At 50.4% G+C, this 19,251-nt stretch overlaps 1 protein-coding gene across 3 annotated transcripts; it reads left to right on the top strand.

Moving 5' to 3' along the window:
- The first annotated feature begins 1,900 nt into the window (after nucleotides 1-1,900).
- Get4 (guided entry of tail-anchored proteins factor 4) lies at nucleotides 1,901-19,136 on the top strand. 3 transcript variants are annotated; one of them, XM_006248927.5, is made up of 9 exons: nucleotides 1,919-2,362; nucleotides 11,544-11,622; nucleotides 11,931-12,009; nucleotides 12,563-12,712; nucleotides 14,632-14,770; nucleotides 16,001-16,141; nucleotides 16,223-16,298; nucleotides 16,418-16,490; nucleotides 18,057-19,136. In XM_006248927.5, the coding sequence occupies exons 1-9, from the start codon at nucleotides 2,199-2,201 to the stop codon at nucleotides 18,143-18,145; spliced, it is 990 nt and encodes a 329-aa protein (XP_006248989.1). In that variant the 5' UTR covers nucleotides 1,919-2,198; the 3' UTR covers nucleotides 18,146-19,136. The 3 variants fall into 3 exon arrangements, 2 of the variants coding, with proteins under 2 accessions (XP_006248989.1, NP_001156792.1); NM_001163320.1 differs by having other exon boundaries at nucleotides 2,092-2,362; nucleotides 11,928-12,009; XR_010056369.1 differs by lacking the exons at nucleotides 16,418-16,490; nucleotides 18,057-19,136 and having other exon boundaries at nucleotides 1,901-2,362; nucleotides 11,928-12,009; nucleotides 14,615-14,770.
- The last annotated feature ends 115 nt before the right edge of the window (nucleotides 19,137-19,251 follow it).

The raw sequence follows: 19,251 nt of genomic DNA, 5'->3' as shown, positions 1-19,251 counted from the left end.
TACAACCTGGCCGATATATTTTGGAGCATTTTTCATACCTTCTAGCAGCTCTGGCTCCTACCATATATACAGAAGTGTCACACTGATTTAAACATCCTCAGCTCGTAGGCATTCCTTTACTTTTTCCCTCTCACCACACGCCCCAAGACCAAGTTCCTCTGGTAACCCTGGTTCTTATGTCTTAGAGCTCACTGTATAGACCGGCTGCTCTCAAAGTCCGATCTGCTGGCCTCTGCCTCCTAAGTGTTGAGTCAACACCATGCACTTGTTTCTCTTTAAAAGAGGATCCTCTTACCAGGGCTTTGCTCTCTTGACTTGTGTACCTGCTGTCAGTTGGGATCTAAAAATCTTAGAGAACTCCAGCCAGGAGGGCGGTGCTCATCTTTAATCCCAGCACTCAGGAGGCAAAGGCAGGTGGATCGCTGTGAGTTCAAGACCAGACTAGTCTACGTAGCAAGTTTCAGAACACCCAGCCAGAGCAACATAACAGACCCTATCTAAGAGGGGAAATTTTTTTCAAAAAGAATTTATGATAAATTACTATGCTGTCCCACCCAGACAGCATGAACCACTCAGCCCTTTGTCACTAGGTGTCTGCATCATCAGGTAGACTGACCTGGCATTGTATTATATTGTGCCCAAGTGGTCCTTATGTGGCAGTACCCACAGAGCATCATCCGTCATCACAGAAGGGTGAGCGTGATATTGTCAGTGTTGGGAACAAGCAAAAGACATTTAATCTTAAGTATTGGCATGTTGTTTTCAGACTCCATATAATTATAGCAAGAAACTAAATTCAAGGTCCTAGGCCCTAGGGGAGCTGGGGACTTCCCATAGCTTAACAGCTTCTTTTCTAAGGAAATCGTTGTCTGAGTCTAGACACCTCAAGGACAACTTCATCTTGCTGGCATGTTTCCAGGCCTAGGAACCAACCTATCCTGACCCAATGGAAACTCCGGTGTTCTAATCCTTATGTCAGATTATGATTAGTCAATGCTACAGCTCCCCCAGCTCCCCATACTCTGTAGTTACACTCAGCATAAAGCTGTACAATGTCCCTTCAGGATTGTAGTTCAGCTCCATCTGTTCTGCAGCCCTGGTCAATCATTACCCGCATTGACCTGCTGTTTGAGTTATGTTGGGTTTATGTTGGATTTAAGCGGACCCCACAAGAGCTCATGTTTACAGACTTCTTAATCTGTTACCATGCTTTGGGCATGTACAAGGGTATGGTGCAGAAAATGCTAGTCCAGCTGGACTGGGTGCAGGCATAGAACTATGATAGGGAAGTTGAGGCAGAGAATCACAAGTTAAAGGGCCAGCTTAAGTAACATAGACCCTATCTCAAAGTAAAATGAAGGCTTGTGTAGCTGTTACTGGACAAAAATAGACACCCTGCACTTGATCTCCAGCATCCAAAACCCATTTTTTTTTTTTAAGGATCTGTGTAGGGGTCTGTAACCTGAGTCTTGGATGCTGTCAGATGACAACTCTGATCATGGCCAGCACCCATCCCCGCTTCCCGCCCCACCCCACCCCTCGCTGTCACCTGCTCCATCCACAGCCGGGTCTTACAGGAGACATCACAGGTTCTAACCTGAGCATACTGCCCTGTGTCGGATGTCACTAAAGACGACTACGGCCTGGAGGGACACTCCCCGTGCAGGTGTACGGGAAGCCAAACGTCCTAAAATGTCTCTGGTTCATCTATGTGCTCAGGGTAATTTCAGGGGGCGTGCGAATTAGACACCTCATCGCTGCGTTTTTTGCCCCAGTTTACTTGCGCAGGCTACGTGGCTGGTTACGTGGTGCAGTGACGACTCTCCCCAGATCAGCGTGTAGTCCCTCCCAAGACTTCGGCCCGCCCACTCGCGTAGGGCTACCTCGGCCACGCCCATTCTCGCAGGACAACTAGCAAGTTCCTCCCGGGACGCGCCGTAGCCTGAGAACCTCACCCCGTGGGCTTTTCCTGGCTAGTGCTAGCAGGGTCCTTTGCAGACCCTTCAGGGGCGTGGCCTCGGGCGGCTAAGGCGATCCTGCTGGGCTCCGCCCGGATCACGTGCGGCCCGCGGCGCGCCCGCCCTCACGCGGTTCCTCGCGGCCACCGTAGAAGGAGTGCGGCAGCCGCAGGGACGGAAGCCGCGAGGCGCCGCCGACCGCGCCTGCGACAGCGTCAGCTCTGCGCGGAACGCCGGCCCATGGCGGCGGCGGCGGCGGCGGCGGCGATGGCAGAGCAGGAGGGCGCCCGCAACGGCGCCCGCAACCGTGGTGGCGTCCAGCGCGTGGAGGGCAAGCTGCGTGCCAGCGTCGAAAAGGGCGACTACTACGAGGCGCACCAGATGTACCGGACCCTCTTCTTCAGGTGGGCGCGGGTGGCGGCTTAGAACCAAGGCCCCGCCTCCGCTGTTGTTCATTGGCTGCGCCGCGGCGCCCCGCATCCTCATTGGTTCGTGCGGCTGCCTGTCGCGGATCGGGAGCGGGGGCGGCGGGCTTGTACTACTCGGCAGGGCCTCCTCTTCTCTGCCAGGTTTCCCCCTCCTCTTCTCTCGGCCTCGCCTTTCTAGGTCCCTACCTTACTATCTGAGCTGCCCTTCCCCTGTCCTTCCTTTCTTCCTTTTCCCAGGCCTCCTTCCCCAGCTAACTTCTCAGGCCTTCTCTTCCCTGGGCCCAGTTTTATTACTAGCCTCTCTACTCTTTCCTAGGCCTCCTCCCTCTTATAGGCCTCTCTTCCCGCCATTCCTACTCTATCCCACCCTCTTCCTCGCCTGGCCTCCCTCTCCCTGGAGGCTTCCGCTGGTTGTCCGGTCCTCTTATCAGAGTAGTTTCTTCTGGTCCTCCTTTCTGTAGCCAGTGATTGGAGTGGCACAGCAGGCTTAAGTGTGGTCAGATGCTGACACCGTGGGCCAGCCTGTGGCCATCTGTAGGGTTGCTTCCAGGTTCCTGCGTGTGTGCATCTGCCTGCTGATACTGCTGATGTGGTCTAATTCCCACTTAGACCTTTATTCCTGACTGCAGGACCGCAGCATTTCTGCTTCGTGTCGTAGTGTGGGTTTGGCCGCTCCGCCCCTCAGACCTACCTTGTTTTAGGCCAGTTTTAGGCCTTCAGTAAGATGAGTAAAAAGTGGTTATCTTGTGCCTACAGAGAGGTACAATGCCAGTAGCTCATTTTCATCAGCCCATCACTGTCACCTAGGGCCCACGTGCACTGTGGAACTCCTACAGTCACTCTCTCTAGCTTGATCCTGGCATGATGTGTTCTGTGAGCTGCATGACAGTCGATGGCATAGTACACAGTGGCCTCACTGCCTTAAAGCCCTGTGCAGGGCTAAGAACCATATCAGTGCACTGGGAACCTTCTGGCTTATGGGTGATACTCGTTTACATTTGAGGACAATTCCCACTTCCCCACATTCCCAGAGTGGGCTTGGCAAGTAGCCAGGTGGACATAGGAGGGAGGGACATGTGGTTAAGACTGCCTCATGTGGTTGTTACCAAGCCATCAGGGAGCAGCCCTGCAGTATTTCCCTCCATAACACTGCTCAGTTCAGGGGTTTGGCAAGTGTGGGTTGAGCCTTGGTTTCAAAGACTTAACATTTGCTTTACCACTGGGCAGCTTGGATCAGGAGCAGGGGTTTAGTCGCCATCAGTTTATGGAAACATTAGTTCTTCCTCTTAATCACAGGTTACCTGAAGGGCAGCCTCGGTGTGGAATTTTTCTGTATAGTAAACTAGACACAATAAATACAAACCAGTCTGGCCACATCTGGTTTTATCACAGTGTCCCTGGTGGCTTGCTTTTTTAAACTAATTGTATTGGGACGGCACTTGCTTTATCCTTTAGTTAAAATCAGTAGCCAAGCGTGGCAGCCCACACCTTTAATCCCAGCACTAAGGAGGTAGAAGCAAGTGATCTCCGAGTTGGAAGGCAGACTGGTCTACAAAGTGAGGCCCAGGACAGCCAAGGCAGAGAAACCCTGTCTTTTAAAAAAATAAAGTTAAGTTTTACATGTAGAAGTGACTATATAATGATTGATAAAGTAACTGGTTTTAGTTTCTAATTATTTATTTATTTATTTATTTATTTTTTTGTCCTGCCCAGGACATCTCACGTGCTAGGCGAGGGCTCTACCTCTGAGGTACATTTCCTCTTTTTTTTCCCCCCACTTAAAATTTTGAGGCAGTGTGCCTTCAACCCAACCCTGGGCAGACCTAGAATTCTTGATCATACAGGTCCGGCTTCCTAAGTAGCGAGGATGACAAGCCTGTGACATGGCCAGCAGAGTGGTTAGGTTTTCTTGTGAGTTGAGCTGTCTGTCACTGAACAGGATCAACCAATTGGCCCCAGCAATTTTTGAAGGAAGAAACAAAGGATCAGACCCAGCTTTGAACTACAAGGGCTCCTCTGTGTGGCAGGCCAGTCACTTGTCTATATTTCTGCAACACTAGGCGCAGATCCTGGCGTCTTATGTTTTTGCTTTGTTTTACTGGAACTCACTCAGCAATCCATGCTGGCCTCAAGTTCAGATTTGCCTGCTTCTGCCTCTCTACTGCTGACATTAAAAGCATGTGCTGCTGCCACTCGTCTCATTTTTTGATTTAATCAACAAAAGTGAATCTCTGAGAATAAATATGTCCTTCTTTGGAGTCAGCCCTGCTGTGACTGAGGACGTTCTTGTTGGTGTTGTGTGGCCAGAGGAGTTCCCTTGGTCAGGATGAACTAGGGATAGTGATGGACAAGCTCTGCTTCTTAATTGTTAGAGGTCATGTGTTATCCATGTTATCAGCATACAGAAACTGGCATCAAGAGGACTGGAGTACAGTGTGTGCTCCAAGGACACAGCATTGTACTGTGGCCCAGAACTTGTTACAGAACTTAAACAGCTTCTCTCAACACTTTAGGATGAGAGAAACTGAAGCCCCGTTTTGCAGCTGCCTCACCACTGCTACTGCGGGGACCCAGTAATTCCTGTAGAGCTCCACATGAGCTCAGGGTCATTCCATGGGGTAGGACTGCTAGAAACATCAGAATGCTCAAAGGCACTGGTTTTTAAACCTGCGTGTCTTTGCACACACATGTGAATGTCAGAACAACTTGCAGGAGTCATTTTTCTTCTCTCATCATTTCGGGTTGAACTCAGTTCATCAGTTTTGGTGGCAGCCACCCTTACCTACTAAAGCTGCATGTCTTCCTAGCCCTGGTTTTTCAACTTCTTTGACTTCATAAGTGGTGTTTATATGTATTTATTTACAGTAAATATTTGCATACATTTCTTTTACTTTGGTGATGCTAAAAATGCCCATGGTCATGACCCCTGACGCTCTCTCTGTACTGATATCCCCGGGCAGCTTGTCTGTTGTTCAGCACAATTCTTTTTAGTTTGGGTGGCTCTCCATCTGTGTGACTTTCTAGTTTGCTCTAGTTGTAAATCTGATCCACATTTATAGAGTATTCTGCCCTATGAATGTGTCACAACCCCATTTTAACCTCAGCCCTCCTAGCCTGTATGGAGGAGAAGGGGCCAAGTAACCCACAGTGATGGGGCCTATGTGACCTCAGAGCCCCTGGCCTAGCCATAGTCCTGTTGTAGCAGTCTACCTCATCCCCACATATCTCTGCCAGGAGGAGGAAGGGGCTTTGAAGGCTGCTGTTTGTCTTTCCTGGGGTCACTCAGCACCACCATGTTGTCCTCCAGAACCCCAGTGTTGGTTGCTATGTACTTACAGAAATATAGGTGAGGGGTTATATATGAGAACAAAAATGATTGAAAGACCAAATAGCATCATCAAAAGCCTACCCTGGCATTGGTGGCAGGTGTCAGAAGCTGGGGACCTGGAGCCCACTGCACGGTCTGCAGGCAGCTCAACAGGTTAGAGAGTTCCCTTCCTAGCTCAGTTGTTCTGGGCCTCTTGCAGCCGGCTGGGTTTGTCCAAGAGTCTCAACACTCCTTAATATTTGTAGTACGTGGGGAGGGAGGGACTTAGTAAAGCTGGTGGGATCCAGAATCTTCTTGAATCTATGAAGTTGTTTTCTTCTTGAGTTTAAGGAGCTTCCCAGCAGGTTGGAAAGTTTCACCTCCCTCAGAATATCCTGTTTTACTCCCTTTTAACAACCTGTGTGCTAGGAGCTTCTTCAAAGGATGGGATGTTTTATCTCACAGGAAAGTGCTCTACAACACGTTCTTCCTGGGACCTGTTTCAGTTGCTCTTGTGACAAAACCTTACTTGTCCAAATCACATTAAGAAATGTTTAAAGAGAAAACTTACTCTGTGTGCTGTGACACCATAGTCTTGGGTCTCAGGCCACCAGGTCATGGTAGAGTGTCCCGTGGCCTTGGATCTGTGTGCTGGCTGAGCATGTTAGACCAGCCCCTATTCCTCCCTTTCCACTGTAGGCGTGTGCATGGAGGCCAGAGGTTGACTTTGGGTTACTTCATCAGTTGCTTGCTTTTTTTTTTTGAGACAGAATCTCAGTGAACCTAGTACTCGACATTGCAGCTGGGCTGATAGCCCAGCAAGCCCAGCATGTCCAGCACTGGGGTTACAAGAACACACAACCACACCAGTTGTTGTTTTTAAGTCTATTTATTTTGTGTGTGGCTCTTTGTCTGCATGAACATTTGTGCATCACATGTGCTTAGTGCCCACAGAGCTAGAAGAGGGTATCAGACCCCATGGAACTGGAATTGCAGATGACTGTAAGTGACATTTGAGGTTACTGGAACCCAAGTCAGCCAGTGCTCTTAACTACTGAGCCATTTCTTCAGCCCCACACTCAGGTTTTATATGGGTGCTGGAGATGGGAACTCAGGTCTCCACACTTGCTTAGCTTGCACTGAGCCCATAGGCTAGCTTCTGTCCAGGTCCAATTTCCTCTCTTCAGCCAGACAGCATGGATCTTGTAGCCTGGGTTAGCTTCAAACTCTGTGTAATCAAAGATGACCTTAACTTCTGCTCTCCCTGCCTATCCCTCCTACGTGCCCAGATTACAGGTATGTACAGTCATACCCATTTCTTTGCTGTGCTAAGGATGGAACCTGGGCCTCAGCTAAGGAAGCATTCTGCTGAGCTCTCTTCACAGACTTCCACCACCAAGTGTTAGGGTGACAGGTGTGACTCAGTGTACCCAGCCAGTAAAAGCAAAATTAGCTGGAGCCTTGGCATGACCTTCCCTTGTGGAATAGATTAGATGTTGTTGTGAGTCTCTTTGGGGCCAGCAGGGCTTGTTCCCCCACCAAGCAAAACTACCACTGTGCATAGAAGGGGATTTTGGGTGTCACCACAGGGCCTTGTGCGTGGAGCTGAGTATGGAGGAAGGCTCACTACCCTCATCTGTCCCATGGCCTTGGGATACATAGCCTGCTTAGTCACCCAGGAAAGATCACCCTCTCTCCCCACCCCCATTCCTCAGCTCCAGGAATTTTGTGATGAGAAATGTGTCATCATTGTTGCCTGGAACTTTTATCTTTAAAGCTGTCTTTGACCTGGCAACAGGTGATTTAAGTAGGTGGGGCATGGTCAGTGGGAGGTTGTGATCTCAAGAATTTGTTATGTTTTTGAAGAAATACTTCTTTTTGTTTCAATGAGCATTTGTCTTGCTAAGCCTCAGATAAAAGCGCTTGGGAGACTAATGTCCTGTACAAGCCACCCTAGACTATTGACTGTTGCTATGAATAGTACCAGTGGTCTCTGTTCATGCAGATAGCAACACAAGGTCTTTGCCTTTGAGTACAGCACTTGCTTTCCTGGAATGCCCTTCTGCAGTGCCTGTATTACATGACCTTTCTTGGGGAGATATGAATAGACATCTTTTCACCCAGTAGGGTACCAACAAACCAAAGTTAAGGAGTCCATAGTCTAGCTTAGTGAACCATGTAGTTTACTTCCAGGAGCATGAGGGAGATTAGAGGAGCAGTATAGGCAGTGGCCCCTCCACCACGCAGGAGATAGTGTATGCCATACCTTTCTGCTGCTTTAGAGTCTCTGTCAACTCCCTCTTCAGCAGTGCCTCCTGAGGCTTGGGGGATTTTCCTTTAGGTATAACTGGTTAGGTGTTGTGGCACTATGCCACAACAGTCCATCTAAGAAGCTTGATCTGTTTATAAGGCTCTGCACTGCATTACCCATATGACCAGTTGATGGGCCAGCAGCAGTAATCTGTGAGAGAAATACAGATGTTTCATTTGGCAGGCACAGTCTTTCCATGTAACAAAACATTAACATAGTCCTCCCATATGGGCCTATGACCTTGTTGGTTAGGAACTTTTGCCCGGGTAAGAGTTTTGAAAGGCTGTACATCCCACCAGAAAGAGGTTGGTTGCACCCTTAACACCGTGCCACTGTTGTGCCCCTGGGTACGTTTTCCCTGGTGTGTTGGTACTATGGCCTGCAGGGTTTAAACCTTTCAGGACAGTCAGTAACAGCTCTTCCCCAGCAGCCTCAGCTCTCTCTGCCACTATAGAAGTCTGTAAGTGGGGAAAAAGCGTTCAGTTGAGTTCCGGCCTTATTTTTCCATGTGCTGCAGCCAAAGCGTGTGGTCTCTTTGGCCATAGCAACTTTACTGGTTCTAGTATGTAGACTTTATGGTTTATGAGACTTCCCTGGACAAAAACATAACAGAAGTAGTTCACATCTGGAGTGCAGTTTTCACTTGACAATTCTACTGCTTCTGCTTTACCATTCAGTCAGGCTGCCTTTGTTTAAACTCCTTAATTTCTATTTCTCTCCTCTCTCAAATTCACAGAGATCCGCCTGCCTCTGCCTCCCAAATGCCTGGATTAAAGCCCTGCACCACCATGCCTGGCCTAATTTCTTTGTTTCTTGTTCTAGATTCTTTTCTACATCTGCAAAATACTTAAAGAGTTAGCAGTCTATAGTAAACCTTTTTAGAGTGAGCGGACTGGTTCTCTGGATGTGCATAGTCATCCATTCCAAATAACCTCCACGGTCTTAAGCAGATAAGAAGGTCCTTAAAAAGAGCTGTAGCAAGCCCAGACCAGCAGACAGCACCCCCACCCCCACCCCCAAGCACCCACCCTCAGGAAGCCATTTCCATGAACCATCTGACCTCATCCTGGATTGCTGCTGCTGCAGGCCTGCTGTGCAGCTCTGTTCCTGGTGTTCTGCCGAACAGGCTTGCACCGCTTGCCTTGGCTCAGGCCCAAGGGAGGCAGGAACTCCCTGGCTTGCATCTGGACCTGGCTCCTTGTTTCTGACAGGCTCCAGACCACCACTGCTGAAAGGGCCCCCAGTCTGAGCAAACAATCTTGATCCCAGAGTGGTTTGTGCTGGGGCAGTAACTACGCACCCTTTCTTACCTGCACTGTCCTAGCATTGATGTTTGCGGACTGTTGCTTGGGTTTTAAAGCCTCTGAGATGCTCACAGGCACAGCACTTGACTCTATTCCTGTTCTTCCCCAGTAATTCTGGATCCAAACAGATGTCGCCATATTTGCCTTCATGTAGCTGGGCGCATCCTTTGGTTGTCTTCATTTTTTCACCCCTCTTTGATTGCCATTTTATAAACCTGGTTTACATGTCTTTCAGGTCTTTAGAACTTCTCCTACCGCATAAAGGTTACATCTTGTGTTGGAGCTAGCAAAGCCCTGTCCCAGTCCATGGTCCCTGCTTAGTCAACCTCTCCCAACTGTCCTGTGAACACACTTCTGTCTGACAGCGCTTTTCTCATGTGCAGTGTCCCCAGTGATGCTTGCCTTTTCTCTGCACTCCTCCAGTCTCTGATAGTCATGGGGACCTCATCAAGCAACAAACCAAGTATCCTCATGGCTTTATGAGCCAATATTCCAGGGCTGATTTCCCTCAGGTTGATTTCCCTCAGGTTGTGTGATCTCTCTCTCAGCAGTGGTGGAGAATTACATTACCGAGATTCTTCACTTCCATTGCACTCAGATTGATCTCACTGGTCCATGTATTTTACCGCCGCAGGATCTGTGGCTGACACAGGCCCTCTGACTATGTGTTCAAAAATCTTTCCCAATCAAGCAGTTCAGATGCTGAGTGTTCTCTGCTTGTCATAGTTTCTTTCTTGGCTCATCTGCTTGTTGAATCATGGACTTTCCCTTTTAAAGGCTGGACTTGTGGGGTCTCTTCTGTAATTTCTTCCATGTTCTCTTCCTCCCTCTCTTGGTTTCTTCCCATGGATTTCCAAGTTTTTGTGTCTCACTCTCATCCTCACTTTTTCTCTACTTTCCTGCCAAGTGGTAGGGAAACATCCTATGTCTTTTCCCACAATAAGGGCTATGTACCTGATACTGCAGCCTGTTCATTCATACGTCCATGCTACATTCAAGGACTGTGATCATTCTCTAGTCCATCAGTAGTTTGAATGACATCCCATACCAAGTAGATGATGGCCACCAAGTGATTCCACCTAGGAATGCTTCACTTTCTGATCGCTTGGCTGTAGTTGCATGTCCTATGTCACCCATGGCCAGGAACATGCACCCACCTTCAACAAGGAGATATTCCATTCCATCCCACATGGGAAAAGGAAACCATATTGGAGAGGTTTCATCCTCATGTGGATCACTACCCATGTTTAGCCATGCAACCACTCTTCCTCAACTTATTGGTCTGTCAATTCTTGTGTGACTCTTTCTGCAGAAACATGAACAAATATCTGTTCATTCCAGATAGGTCACTGCCAACAGACCAATGAAATGATTGAACCCATATTTAGCTTGCTGAGCCATGGGGCTTACAAAACCATGGATGACTTAAAGGCAGCTGCATCATCGGAGTTCCCTGCATAGCTTTTGACTTGCGGGTGATGCCTTCTCCCCACCAATTGTTACCGTTTGTGTAACCTTGAGGAGAGGCAATGTGAGGTTTTAGGAGCTACCTAACTAAGCCTTGTGTGTTTACTCCTCAGGGCTAAGGAGCCTTTTATACCCTTAAGAGCTATCTATTCTGGTAATGTCACCTCATCCCCAAGGTCTGAACTGAGTGCCGCTTGCACTATTAATGCTTTTGTATAGTCATCTTAAACTCCAGCTTTGTCCATGGGGTCTTGGCTGCTTTCTTGGGTGATGGGAGTGAGGCCCCGTACTGGCCTGTTCTTCAGGAGATGATGCAGTATACAGGTTTTGTGGAGGGTGCTGATTGAAGTTGGGCAAGTTAGGCCTGGGCAGAGTTGCTACAGTCACCATTATTATCATCTCCAAGGATCGATCCTCTCTTGTCCCTGCATGTAGACTGATCCTTCTGTTTTGAAATAGATAGTGCCCATCTCCCTTTGCAATGGCTGGAAGTTGCAATGGCTTCTCCCCTGGGTTATTGATTGGGCCTGGATTGGTGGGGCTGTGTCCTCAGAACCTTCCATACAGCTGCTATTTAGAGTAGCTGGCTGGGGCAGGGCATACTCAGAAACAGTACTCCAGTAAGTTTTAACTAGACATTTGTAGCCACCCCAGGGAGGGCCAGCAGGCATAAACAAACAGGCACCTTCTGAAGGCATCTGCGTGGCACATGGCTGGGTTTCCTGTTCATTCACTCATGGCTGGATTTTCCTTCCTCCCTATCTGCAGGTACATGTCTCAGAGCAAACATGCAGAGGCCCGAGAGCTCATGTACTCAGGAGCACTGCTCTTCTTCAGTCATGGCCAGGTAAGCAGTGTTGTGACGGGAAGAGACACTGGGGGGGAGTCCCATGTCAAGCTGTCCTGCACTCTGGCCACCAGTGGCATAGGGTCTTAATCTCCATGGCTGTTGCTGGAACTCTAGGCTTGGCTCCGTATGCTTGCCAGTTGCCAGTGAACCTGCTGCATTGTTCACTGGCAAGGCAGTATCCCGAGCTGTGTGTTTGCAGGCTGCCATCTACAGAGCATGCAGCCACCTGTTTTACCTGAACTCTTGTGCAGGACTGGGGGCCCTGTTGTTAACCATGGTTTTGTATGTTGGTTGTTCTGCAGCAGAACAGTGCGGCTGACCTGTCCATGCTGGTCCTCGAATCCCTGGAAAAGGCTGAGGTGGACGTAGCTGATGAGCTTTTGGGTGAGTACTCCATGCTGCGCAGTGCCTATTTGCATGGCTGCTGTGACTGGTCTCCAGTCCCACTCGGTGGGGGGTGGGGGCAGGTTTTGCACTTCAACACTGATGTTGTCATGGGATGGTCACACGGCCGTGGCCCGTGAGCTCATGAACACAAACTATGGACCTGTTGGCAGTTGGTCCCACTGAACCAGCATGTGGCTTCTAGAGCCTTTCTTGCAAACTGCCCTGCTGGTCTCACAGAGGAGGAAGCTGCTCTCAGCTGGAGCCATCCTGTTGCTTCCAGCCTACTCCCAAAGAGCTGCCTCCCAAGGGCAGTGGGCAAGCCAGCCAGGGGAGGACCTAGACATGTGCAGTGCAAGTGGGATATCCAGCAGCTCTCCAGTGGCTTCTGGCCCTTCTTTTGAAGTTACATAATTGGGGAAGTGTAGTTTGGGAAGGTTGATATGGGTCTGACTATTGTAGCCCAGGCTGCCTCTTTATAGAGTGCTTGAGTTTGTTGACGTGTGACACCTCATATGTGCCTTTTGTAAGGGTCTGATTGTGTCATTTGCAGAAAATCTGGCTAAAGTGTTCAGTTTGATGGATCCAAATTCTCCTGAGAGGGTGGCTTTTGTGTCCAGAGCCCTGAAGTGGTCCAGTGGAGGTTCTGGGAAACTGGGCCATCCTCGGCTCCACCAGCTGCTGGCCCTCACGCTGTGGAAAGGTGGGTATGGGGTCCCATCGAGCTAGCAGCTGAATCCTCTGTGTGTCTGCCTGCTGATAAGTCGGGAGAGCCTGTCTTTCAACATTTCCGATTTGGTCAGATCCTCCACAGGTCATACAGGTCCCTGGGTCATGGCACTGTGTCCTTTCCAGTCTCTGTCCTGGTTCTCCTACTTGGTCACCTGCTTCTCTTTCCACAGCTTCCCGTTTCCCCCCCGCTCCTTCCTCAGTGTACCCCCACCTTCGCCGGCTCCCTGCGTGTAGTCCTCATGTTTCAGGTTTGGGGTGAGCTCTGTTAGGTTATTTAGCCAAGGGGTGAGTATATTGCAGGTGTGCCTACTTTTCTCGGCCCTTGAGTTGTCTTGGGCACAAAGACAGATGCTTGGTGAATGTCTGCTGGGACTTGAACAGCTCCTACTCAATGGCATTCCAGAGGAAACCGGTATGGAGCTGTACCCTGTGCGGGTGGTACTCCTCTCTCCTAGTGGGCGGGCTGTGCCTGATGGAGTGTAGGTGAGAGAGAGAAGGCACTGCTTGGAGAGGCACAGTGACCTGTGGGACATAAAAACACTTTCCTTCATGCCTCAGGCATTTCAGAGGTCTGGGCCAGAGGGAGTGTTATCCAGAATTGAGTATGGACTCGTTCTGAGCCAGACCAGCTGCCTCCCTGTGCTGGCCATAGCCATGGCAATCAGAGGCTGTACCTAGTCTGTCAGGAATCGCCCAGAGGTACACCTTCATTGCAAATGTGCTGGGACAGACTTCCTTACATCCTATGGCCTTAGTGAGTCTTTTCTTTTCTTCTTCCTGGGCACTGTGCACTCTGCCTTCACCCCAGAGCCACAGTGAGAACAATCGGGACTCTGTAGATTGAAAGATCAGAAAGTTCAGGAAACTCCCAGCCCCCATTGTGTACCTCAGAACTCTGCCTTTCTCTTGAGGGCTGTCTGTCCTTCAGCTTAGAGCGTACTGTCTGTGACTCATGGGCCAGGCCTTCACACAGCCATGCCTGGTCCTTGGTCTGGAGACATCCAGTCAGCATGTTGGTGCTGCTGGCAGGGAGTCTCGGATTCACTCACAAGCAGAGTCTGAGAGATTGTGCTGCTTCCTGGGGTGGGTAAGGGGTTGAGTCCAGACCACAGTCATTCCAGGGACCATGACTACCTAGGGAAAGCAGTTTCCAAATACTTGCTCAAGACTCAGTAGCCCAGGCTAGACTACAATTCATTTCTTAAAGTGCCCTTCCCCATGGGACAAGAACATGCAGGGCTAGGAACAAGGGTCTGCTTTATTACCGCTTTCTTTCTCAGGCACCCAGAAGCCTTGGGAAGAAAGTCTTTGTGGGAGGTCAGGGATGGGGGCCTGAGTCCCTGGTGTTAAGAGGCTTCTTTCCTTCTTGCTGTCAAGGCTCCACGTGTAGAAGGGACCCAGGTTCCTCTGGATGGGTGGGTACTCAGGATTCCAGGCATGTTCTATGATAGGGTTTTGGTGTAAGTGCTAGGGAGGTGTCTACACTTTAACATAGCAGGCTTTGGTGATCTCCACTGTGTTCAAAGGAGCCTCCCTCAGCCTGGACACTGGGTAGTTGGAAGGTCAGAAGAAGTAACTTGCTGGCGGGGCCAGCTCACATACACACAAGTGTTAGGTAGACATAGCAGTTTCACATACTTAAAACAGAAGAAAAGGAAGAAGAAAGGGGTGACCATGCCATTGAGTTTGGTGTTTGTTCTCTGAGCACAAGGAAGCCGGTGAAAGGCTAGTGGACAGCAGCTGTGCAGATGGCTGGCTTCTTCAAGGGTTACTGGCCTAGTTCAGGCAGCGACTGCATCCAGGCAAATGGGCAGGAGTGGGGCAGGAGAGTGGGGGCTCTGTGCACCCTGTGCTCACATGTGCCCATCTGCAGATTCTTTCCCTCCACAGAGCAAAACTACTGTGAGTCCCGGTATCACTTTCTGCACTCCACTGATGGTGAGGGCTGTGCCAACATGCTGGTCGAGTACTCTACTGCCCGAGGCTTCCGAAGTGAGGTGGACATGTTTGTGGCTCAGGCTGTGCTACAGTAAGTGTCCTTGAGGACTTTGTGGGGCCTTTGTGCAGCTCATAGCCTGGAGCAGAGAAGCCTTGAGAGGCCACTTTCTCTTAGACTACACAGTGCTAGAGTGGACTTTGTGTATGTGCCTACCAGCCAGTCCTTTCTCTGAAACACGTGTCCACCATTGCGCTCACCCTGCCTAGGAGGCTGCACCTTGTGTTTGCCCATCCTCGTTTGAGGACTGAGGCACAGTCATAGCTGGTGGAATGGTTCAACCCCACCTGCCTGCAGCCGGAAGGCACTTGTGTTTTTTTTAAACCCGGGTATTTTCAAGTACATTTTAATTTAATTTCGTATATGCATAGTGGGAGCTGCAGGGACATATGCTGTGCTGTGCACATACAAGGGTCAGAGGACAACTTGCTGGAGTCCTTGCCCTCAACCATGTTGGTCTTGGGATTGAGCTCATCAGCAGGCTTGATGGCAAATACCTCACCTACTGAGCTGTCTCATTTGCCTCCTCAGGCCTTAGCCTCCCCATCCTAAGGAACAGTGCTTGCTGTGGGGACTCAACATTTTATTTACTCTGAGACAAGTTCTCACTGTAAAGCCCAGGCTGACCTCAGATGTCCTTCTCCTGCTTGAGCCGTCTGAGTGCTGGAATTGCAGGCATAGACCACCACAGCCAGTTGTGATTTTAAAAAGGAATTCTGTAATGCCTCAAGTCCACCAGCCTGGCTCTGGGCATGTACTGCAGCGGTTGTCTCCTCACTGGAGGACTATAGGCCTTTTTTTTTCTTGACAGATTTGGTACTTGCTGGGGTAGTATCTTGGGCAGAGGCCAAGGCTGCCCAGACCCCAGCACAGCCTGAGAGTCCCAGCCGCCTACACCTTGTGTTTCTAGGACAGATGCAGGCGGGTGTGGAAAAAGCAGAGGCCACAGTTGAGAAGTGAGCACCCACCTAGCCCCCGTTTCCTGTTGACCTCTGTTGACCTTCAGCAGGTCAGGTCTCCTGAGACATAATCCCTTCATTAGTGTGCAAAAGGACTCATGTCCCGTGAGGGCAGCCCCAGGACTCACCCTGGCCTCCCACTTGCCCTACAGTCAGTCCATTAGGCCTGTGGAGACACCAGGTCTCCAGACAGAGCTGTTGTTGCTGTCAGGTGAGGTCTTGTGTGTTGTTTTGTCCTCTTAAGGGTATCTGTAGAAACCCGATCTGCCTGTGGGATTCACTCATTGGATATTCTCATGTGCAGGTTTCTCTGTTTGAAAAATAAGAACAGTGCATTAGTGGTCTTTACGACGTACACACAGAAGCACCCATCCATCGAGGATGGGCCGCCCTTCGTCCAACCCCTGCTCAATTTCATCTGGTTTCTGCTGCTGGCTGTGGACGGGTGAGTCTATTGTCTGGGTGATGGGTGTGTGTCTACGAGGTCACAACTCTCACTGGGAGTTATCCCTGGCTCTTGTTGCAGTGGCAAGCTGGCTGTGTTCACAGTGCTGTGCGAGCAGTACCAGCCGTCCCTGCGGAGGGACCCCATGTACAACGAGGTGAGGCTCTTGCTCTTGGCTCAGGCTCCCCACCTGGGCAGCAGGAGGAGGAGGGAGCAGGCAGCCCCAGCCGGGCTCTGCAGCCGGGCACTGCTCACCCACTGTCCTGCCTCTTACAGTACCTCGACAGGATCGGACAACTCTTCTTCGGTGTGCCGCCAAAGCAGACATCCTCCTATGGAGGCTTGCTAGGTAAGCCATGCGGTCTGGTCCCCAACAGGCCTTTCTGCCGTGTTCCCAGGTTGCCTGAGTGGACCTGCTGTTGAAGTCTGTGTGTGACTGCAGATTAGGCTGTTCACTGGGTACCACTCTGTGCTCTGAACTCCAAATACAAGCCCCTTCCACCAAGGCAGGGCCACTCTGGTGTAGTCCTCTGCACTTGAAATGCCTAGTTTTCCTTTTTCCTCTGGTGCTGGACACTCAGGTCCTTGGCCCCCATTTTCTTTACTACTGTCCTGCATCCTCTCCCCAGCCCTTCCAATTCAGAGTCCTGAATGCTGTCTCTACTGCTAGCAGGGGTAACTACAGGCAGAGTATGGCATGAACCCTTGCGCCATTACCTTCTAGAGTGTGGAGCTTCCATGCATGTGGTATGAAGACAAACACCGTGTTGTGGAAGGAAGTACAGCTGAGTGCGGCCATGAACAAGTCCACCTAGGCCCTCTGGGCGCTGGCTGTGCCTAGTAACGTGGTATAGACTGTGACAGTGTTTCTCTAGTTTGTTGTTGATAGTTTGTTTTAAACAGGGTCTCATCATATAGACCAGGCTGGCCTTGAGTTCAGGAAAATACTTCTGCCTCAGCCTCTCAGTGCTGGGATTGAAGGTGTAAGCCACCATGCCCCTCTGCTGTGGTTTTGTTTGTTTTGAGACAAGATCACTCACTACCTGTAACTTGTATAAGTTTCAAACTCACTTCGCTCCTCCCACCTCCACTTCCTAAGTGATCATGATGTGAGCCTGCGCACTGGGCTTTTCTTCTCACCTTCATCTGTCTTGAGCCTGTTGCCTGGAGAGGGCATGGACAGGGTTCAGCTGTCTCCATGAGCTTCTAGTAGAACACTTCTGCTTTCTCCTGTCTGAGCCCTCAGTGGCCTGAGCTTCTCTGAGGGATCTGCATTCCCGGAAGCATACGCTCATATCTCAGTTGGAGTAGCAGTCCAGGGTTGTCAGAATGTGTGCTTGTCCATCCCACAGAGCTTTAGAACCAGCAGCTCCCCTCCCCCGTGCCCCCAGAAATGCTACTGTAGTACTCAAGGGACCACGGGAATGTACAGGCATAGGAGTATGTACATCCCCACACCCAAGCACAACACCCCTGGCTCTGCCGCTCTCAGGGAGAGAGGATTTAGGGGTCAGGATTGGTGTGTGTGGTCACTATAAGTTCCATGCATTTGAGCTGTGCACCCAGGAGGCAGTCGTGAGCAGGTATGGCCTTAAGGCTCTGGTCTGCGTGCTGTGCAGCCTTCTATTTCCATGGACTTGGGCTGTTTCTTCATCATTGCCAGATTCCCAGTTCGTGAAGGTTTGGGGTTTGTCATTCCTAGTGTGGCCTTCAAGACCCATTGCCACTGAGCCTCTTGGCTCTTTTCCTGCAAAGCATGCCACCCAGCTCCTCTGGGAAAGCAGAGCCTTCCAGGGGAGCACTATCTGGGCATTGACCACACAGGACTGGGTGTATCTTTGTCTAGGGTGGTGACCTGGGCTTCTAGGGCAGCACTGCCTCTGTGTATTAACCGTCACTGGCCGGTATCTTCTAGGGAACCTGCTGAGCAGCCTCATGGGCTCCTCAGAGCAGGAAGAAGGGGAAGAGAGCCAGGATGACAGCAGCCCCATCGAACTGGACTGAAGCTGCCTGGCCAGCGTGGAATGTCCATGGCCAGCACCGCTGGGACGGATTCAGTGCCAGGCTGGGCACGAGGCCCCTTACCAGTGGGCTCCTGCTCTGTGGCTGAAGGGGCCACCTATGCAGAGTCTGTCCCTATTTATGTATGGTGGTTGAGGGCTGTGTGGCCAGGACCAAGAGCAAGGCCCAGCTCCTGCTGGGCAACCGTGTTCCTTTAGATCACCCACAATAAAGCGCAGGCCTTGCTGCAGCACCCCGCTGCCGTCCTTGTCTCTGGTTCCTTGGGGAGGGCTGCAGGGTGACATAGCAGCCTGGCGTCAGTGACTGGTAATCCTTCTCCTGTGTCCAGTGCAGCCATGGCATGCCAGAGGAGTGGTGGCTGCTGCTGTGAGCCACGTAGGAGCCTGAGTCCTGCAGAGGAGAGCGGCTTTCTTGTTTGTTTGATTTTTGTTTGGACACAGTTTGTTTGTTTTGCAATCATGGTGTGCTTCCCAGGGACAGAGCGTGAGCTGTGGTGACTAGGCTCCTTGGAGGTCACAAACAGCTGGCCAGGGTCACGTCCCTTGGTCCATGGGGCTGTGGCCCCTACTGTAGTCTGTGGACTCCTCCATTCAAGCTGCAGCCCTGCTGGTCCCTTGAGCTCCGTGCTGCTGCTCTGCAGAGGTTTTTTAAAGGGTGCCGTAGGTTTTCACGTCCTTCATGTTGCAGTATTTATTTTTACTGGGTGAGGGATTTTTCAACTTAACGTTTTAGGACTTAACCAAATAACCAGTCCTTGAGTAAGCAACCCCGTTACCACAGATAATATCCACGCTACCAATCTGATTATAAAGGGAGACACTTTATTTTTTCACAATTAAATAAGAATTGTAGATTAATACACCTCTATCTTGCATGGGAAGGAGGGAAATATGCGTTATTTACTGTAAAAAAAATGGAATTTAAAGGAAGGCTTGTGTCACCTTTTGACTATAAATAAATCCTTTCTACTGGACTTTGCAGTAGTCCTTTCTGGGGGAGCTCTGGGGGGCATGGGGCTGGCTTCGGGCTTTGGCATTCAGCCACCACCTCAGGTGCAGAGGCCTCGGGCAGGGTGGGAGTGGCTGTGT

This window comes from Rattus norvegicus, chromosome 12, assembly GCF_036323735.1.
Source record: "Rattus norvegicus strain BN/NHsdMcwi chromosome 12, GRCr8, whole genome shotgun sequence".
Lineage (NCBI taxonomy): Eukaryota > Metazoa > Chordata > Mammalia > Rodentia > Muridae > Rattus > Rattus norvegicus.
The sequence above is the reverse complement of the archived record's forward strand: the minus strand, read 5'-3'. Positions and strand labels throughout refer to the sequence as shown.

Coding starts and splice junctions, on each gene's coding strand:
- Get4 (NM_001163320.1), top strand. CDS start 2,199: ATGGCGGCGGCGGCGGCGGCGGCGGCGATGGCAGAGCAGGAGGGCGCC. Junction 14,771..16,000: donor GTGGCTCAGGCTGTGCTACA/GTAAGTGTCCTT, acceptor TCTCATGTGCAG/GTTTCTCTGTTTGAAAAATA. Junction 16,299..16,417: donor GGGACCCCATGTACAACGAG/GTGAGGCTCTTG, acceptor TGCCTCTTACAG/TACCTCGACAGGATCGGACA.